The sequence below is a fragment of the Terrapene carolina genome, unplaced genomic scaffold (assembly GCF_002925995.2).
Source record: "Terrapene carolina triunguis isolate 2854851 unplaced genomic scaffold, T_m_triunguis-2.0 Scaffold193, whole genome shotgun sequence".
Lineage (NCBI taxonomy): Eukaryota > Metazoa > Chordata > Testudines > Emydidae > Terrapene > Terrapene triunguis.
This window is the reverse complement of record NW_020664544.1, coordinates 211,017-217,210: the sequence shown is the minus strand read 5'-3', so window position 1 is coordinate 217,210 and position 6,194 is coordinate 211,017. Positions and strand designations below refer to the sequence as shown.

Sequence of the window (6,194 nt, the reverse complement as noted above, 5' to 3'; positions counted from 1 at the left end):
GCGAGCCGCGTGCCAAACGTTGCCGACCCCTGATCTACATGCTTTTTAGGGCACCGTGACTGCAAATGCAGGTCAACCATAGAAAAACCTCCGTGTTTCTCTGCAATCCATGGTATGACTAGTAAAGGCTCTCATGGGAGATTTTGTTTGAAATTTGATGGAGGACTTTAAATAGGGTTAATATTTTACTCAGGCAACAAGACAAGGCAGTGTATGTTCTTTCAAATGTAAAAGTAAATATCAGAGAACTAGGCCAAGCACTTATTTAATCTTCTAGTAGGCATCCTGCAGTATACATCTTCTTATTTACTATTTGTATTGCATATAGAAGCCCCAACCAAGATCTGGGCCCTACTGTGCTCAGTACTGTATGTGCGCATAGCGAGAGTCCAGGCCTGCCCCAGAGAGTTTACATACTAAATAGAAAAGGGAAAACAGGTACAGAGCAGAGAAGTGACTTACCCAAGTCACATAGTAGTGGGTCAGCTACAGAAGCAGGAATAGAACCCAAGGCTCATGAGTCCTATCTAGAGTACTATCCATTATCCCATGTGCTTTCTCAGTTCATTATACAAAGTTTAATTACCAGTTTGTTCAAAGGACAGTTGGGCAAGTCACATATTTTTAGGTAGATTTCCTTACCTGTGTTATTACATTATTGAGATAAGAAGGGTTTTAAAAATTGAATTTACTTCTCACGGTTATTGCTGATCCTTTACTTTGCACACTTCACTGAGTTTGGAAAAGGCTGGTCAGTTTGTTTTATTTATAGACTATTTCTGACCACTTTCACTTTCTGGTTCTAATGCACCAGCACACTGGTGTAATGTCTAGGTTGCAACACTGCAGGGAGAGTGCTTAAATCCAAATTTAAGATGATTTTAGTTGGGTATTAAAATGATAGGGCTATTTTCATTGATCCTTGGATTTAAAAACCTTATGTTTTGCATCTAAAGTGATCCGATACTGTCCTTTGAACATTTTGTAACATATTTTAGGCTTTTCCTAGGATAAAAGGCACCGTATGAATGTAAAATGTTGTAAATGAATCCTTACACACTGTAGTCAGATCTCATCTCTGCTACATCCCCGTTTAAATTCTGCATGTTTTCATTTATACAAAGAAAATGGACGAAATTCTGCTCTCAGTCACATCAGTGCAACTCCCCCATATTCAACAGCGTTTATCAGTGGATAAACATTTTGTAATTGCTGATAGATCAACAGAATAACCAAATTTAATTTACTGTTTCCTATGTTCTAGTGTGACCTGTTCTTACTACACGGTTTTCTAGTTTGTTGAGTGGTAGAAAACTGAAATATCCAAACTGTCTATCTGAATGAGTTGGGTTTCTGCCAGGATTCTGTGTTTTATTTGTAAATGTGTGTGGATAGACATGGACAGGCTGGACATGTCTTCTGTGCTGCGGTCCTCTGGAAAATGCTTCATGCAGAAAGTCTAAAATGAGATTACAGAAGGTCTGTTCAAAGCTTGCTCAGGGTCCCATATATGTCCCACACAGTCAGTGCCTACGAGGGTTTATTAGTCACTCCGACACTCAGACCATTTGTCGTTTTATTTAAGAGCTTGTTTAAGTGCCTGTGGCATTGTTTGTTTACTTGGTAACAGTCATTTTATCATATGGAAAACGTAGAATACCATAAGTTACAAGTCATTATAAAACTCCTTGGCTTTTGTAATGTTGGCAATTGCAAGGCATCATTTTAAAGCCATTTTTATATGTGATGGGTATGGTTGCACAATATTGAAAATCTGGAGAAATCTATAAAGACAATAATTGGAAATGTTAGGGCTGATGTACAGGAGAACTACTGCAATGATAAGTGTGAAAACAAATTCTAGCCCATCTTCTGCCTTGACTTTCTTGGGCATACCTAGGTTGTCAGTCAGGGCAGATCAGAGAGCCTCTTACTAATAAAAGTAATATTGCTGTGACTGCTACTGCCTGTACTAGGCAGTTATATAACTATGTTTAAATATTACAGCACTTCAATGAAGAATTCATGGATTAAGCAGAATGGTCAATCTTTCTTTTACACTTACACTGTAAGTCTCCCTGTTTATCACAGAGGTAAACTTGTTTTGGACTTTTTGGGGAGCACGATACTAGCAAAGAGCCCAATCCTGAAGTCCCTATTGTATATCCTCTGCTGAATATGGACCAAGAAAGAATTACAGGATTTGGCACCAAAACAAATAATTGAAATTCTATGGCTGTGCTACAGTACAGCAAAGACAGTAGCTGGTAAGACACCGTCACATAGCTCCATATAATAGAGTATTATCTTGCAGCATGTCTCAAGGTGGTAGATAATTGCTGTTTCATTTTATTAACAACTGCTAACTTCTGAAGAGCGCACTCTTTGGACACTTGGATTTTGCTAAAGCAAACTGGAGCCAATTCTCAGGAGGAAGGAGAGGAAGCGTGTCCCACTTATAACAAACTATAAATGTGTGTCCAGCTGCATTTCAAGGAACTGCTGTTAGATTTCAGGAAATCAGAATGTTTAAAGGGACAGGACTTTCTCCCTGTTTGTTTTATTGTATTTTATTCTGGGGGAGGGGAAGGAGTAGTACTGTTAATTTTATCTACTGCTTTATCAGCACAGAAGTGATTGAAATGAAAGAGGCAATGGAATCACCTTTGGGACACTGTCTGTGCAAGGTGTTAAACTAGAGAAGGAGGAATAATGAAAACAGTTGGCAAGAAGGTAGAGAATCATTTTATATTTCAGTGACGTCATGTGTAGCAATGTTGGTTACAGCTCCTCTGCAATGACAGGCATAATATGGGTTGGCAGCAAGTGGGAGGAGAGAGTGGCAAGGTTGCTCACAGCAATAAGAGGGTGAAAGGTGTCAGGGACTATTTGTCATCTGCTTAACACATGAGGACATGCTTTGGAATCCCATTAAACTATTAAGAATAAAGATATCCATTAATGGGAATGTAGTGAGATGTCCCGGCTACTTCTTAATCCCATACATTCTTTAAAAAAAAAACCCTAATGACTTGCAATATTGTTGTTCTGTTCTGGAAAAATTGTTCTTTGTATTATTTTTATGGCCATTTGTTGCCTGAAAATCCTTTATGGGTTTGGATGTCCAAAAATTATATCAAGCTTGGTTTCTAGAGACTATGAAATATCTAAGGGAGTAATTTAGAGTCTGGGACTCAAAGAGGTTTGGGGTATTATCTGTTTCAGAGACTCATGGACAGCCTGCCAATGTCTGGAGGGAACTGAAATGGGAAGCTCTCTGGAGCAGAGATTAGGGCTAACAATGGCACTGACAGAACGAGAGAGAGAGAGAGAGGATGGTATTGGAGTTAAGGTGTTGGGTGGAAAGTCAGGAGATCTGGGTTGAATGCCTGGCTCTGCCCGGGCAGTTTGTGTGACTTTGGGCAAGTCATTTAATCTCTCTGTGCCTCAGTTCCCGGTCTGTAAATTGGGGATGATATTTCCCTAACTCCCAAGGGTGCTCGGAGAATAAATGCATCAATGTTTTTGGTGGGCACAAATACTTCAGTGAGGGACTCATAATAAATACCTAACTCAATAGCTTTCTTAAGAGAAACTATTAGTTTCTCCATGTCTATATTCATACTGACAGCAGCTGAAAGTCTGCAGCAAAGTATCCATGAGATCTTTGAAAACTAGGAGGTGGAAGATTTTCATTTTGCAAGTTACAACAACGCAGTTAAACCCATCTGCACTGTTCTTATAGCTGAAGACAACATGTCCTGGTTATGTCTAATGGGCAAGTCATTAATACCAACTCGACCACTGATTTTGGATTTGAATTGAAAGTATTAAATGCTCAGCCAAACTGACCCAAAGCTGGAATGTGTATCAAAGGGGAGGGGAGGAGGCATCTTCAACTGCAGACAGCTGAAAACTACCTTCTATGTTTGGCTGCATTTAACCTGCATTGCGCTGCAACATAGCTTCCTACAATGGGCAGCTCCAGATAGCAGAGGTCAGAGCCTAGATTCTGCAGTGGTAGGTGCATTAGCAACGAAGATGGAGAGACAGGTCAATGCTATTCAGCTCTCAAATAATTTGTAAAATTTAGTTATATAATTTTCCTGTTAGATTCTCAGCACCTAGCAATATAGATGCTACCTGATGTCTAGTTAAAGGGTAGAATGAGTGTCCCCCTTGGAGCTAGCCCTCATGGTACAGGACCCACTGCAGCAGAAGAATGCATTTAGCAATTCAGTGATCCACAGCTTTCCTGATGTCTCCTCCTTTATGACTCGGGGTGTGAGATCTGACAGTGATTTATTCCCAGCGAATTTTGTGTTACTTTTGAGTGTCTCGATCCTTTTCTAATCCCTTTAATCTTAGCGAGTAACTAGCCCGGAGCCTGTTTTGCTTTTCCCTGTTTCTAACACACTCCCACAGGCTGCCTGTTCTTTGACACCCCCTCCCCACCCATCATTTCACACTTGGGCAAATGGCAGCCACACGATGTATCTGCTCCTTATTTAGGGCTGTGGTCCCAATATATGGGATACCATGTGATTCTGTCTGACACTTACAGAAAGGCTACATTGTGACCATGTCGGGAGGTAGCTAGTTCAGGCCCAAGATTTGGAAAAGCAAACATAAATACAAGGGAGCAGCAAACAGAAAGCACTCTAGTTCAGTAGTAGTGCCCTATATTGCCAGCTACACTTTTCCCTAGTCAAGAATTCTGAAATGTATTTCTCACTGGTTTCCTTTCCTAATCTCTCCTGTAGAACTTTACAGATGTTCTGACTCTGCGAACTTTGCTACCCCAGATCCCTGGTGACATGCCACCTACCTGAGGTTTCCTTTTTCCTTTTGGATGATTTTTTCTCAGTTTCATTTGTAGTGTTTCCTGGTACCCCATAATCTTCATTCATGCCCGCTGCAGCAGCCACTAGGTTTGGGCTGCTGCTTTCTAGTTCCCCAGAACCCAAGGCCAGTCCTGGATTTAGCCGCCTTCTGGCCTCGGATGCTGCAAAGTGCCAGTCAGAATGCTGGAAAGAAGGGTGCTGCTCTGCGAACATGCGTTCCTCTCGGGGGAAGCTGTGGGGGGCAGTGGCCAAACAAGAGGCTGAGAAATCGGAATATGCAGCAAAGTCTGGTTTTTGATGGAATGAGAATGGTGCTTGTGGGTAATGATGCGCTCCTGCTGCTGTGCTGAGCTCCGAATGGGCATTCCGCAGGCACCCCCAGAGTGGGGTAGTGGGACGGGGACTTCGCATACAGCTACTCACGGAGGGATCCATTGCTGGCTCTATGCTGTCCGTGCTCCGAGATTTGTAACTGGATTTGGCTCAGCCTTCAAGGATATGAAAGAGGGGAAAAAATAGCTCCAAACTTGTATGGAAAAACAGAATTGGATCTCCCCCGCCGCCTCCCCTAAAAAATGGTTTGTGGATTTTGTTCTATTGCAAATTTGTTAGTTTGGAAGCTTGACTAAACTTCCGCATAGTCCCAGCTGGAAAACCCCAACCAGATCTATGCAGTAATTGGGCTGAACAGTTTCCCAAGGCCTGCAGCTGCCTGCCTGTGAAATGCTGGACATGGGTGAAACACTTTTTAAATACTGTGCCGGGCAGCGAGTGACAAGTTTGTGAAGTGAAATGTGAGAGAGGGGAGGGAGGGGTTAACCTGCATACACTCAGCCCCTCCAACCAAAGCAAAGCAGGCAACTATTAATCATCCGAAACCTTATATGCACATCTAATGGGATTTGCAGATGGAGACTTTTAAAGAAACATTGTCTGTATTTTTTTTATAAAGGGAGAGAGCAGCACACAAAAAGGCTTTAATGTTTCCCTACAACACTATGAAGTTATTTTTATTGCACTGTTAACAAAATTCCCCAAGTCTTGGACTTGGAAAAAGCCCTAAACCAGATCCAGAATTCAACAGATGTCAAATTCCAGGGACTAAAACAGGGGAAATAAAAGCAAGAGAACTTCACTGATTGCATTTGATTTAAAGGCCAATCATAAGGTAAAAAAAATTAAACCTGATATTTTTATCCAAGGTTTTGTGAGTGACTTATGTTGACTTTTTACAAAGAGGGATTTGCTGATATGTGGTTTCTGCTGCCAATGGCAAAGAATCATCCCTTTTTGTGTCCTACTTTCCAGAGGATTGTCAAAATGATACTTTTCTCCAAAGAAGTCTCTGGT

The 6,194-nt window shown here is 41.4% G+C and overlaps 1 protein-coding gene across 1 annotated transcript in view; it reads right to left on the bottom strand.

The window, feature by feature from the left end:
* The window catches only part of MEOX1 (mesenchyme homeobox 1), a 15,735-nt gene extending 10,112 nt beyond the window's left edge, over positions 1-5,623 (bottom strand). The window contains exon 1 of the mRNA XM_024224316.2: positions 4,829-5,623. Coding sequence (XP_024080084.1) covers positions 4,829-5,279 — 451 coding nt within the window. The 5' untranslated portion in view covers positions 5,280-5,623. The remainder of the gene's footprint in view (positions 1-4,828) is intronic.
* Between the last annotated feature and the right edge of the window lie 571 nt (positions 5,624-6,194).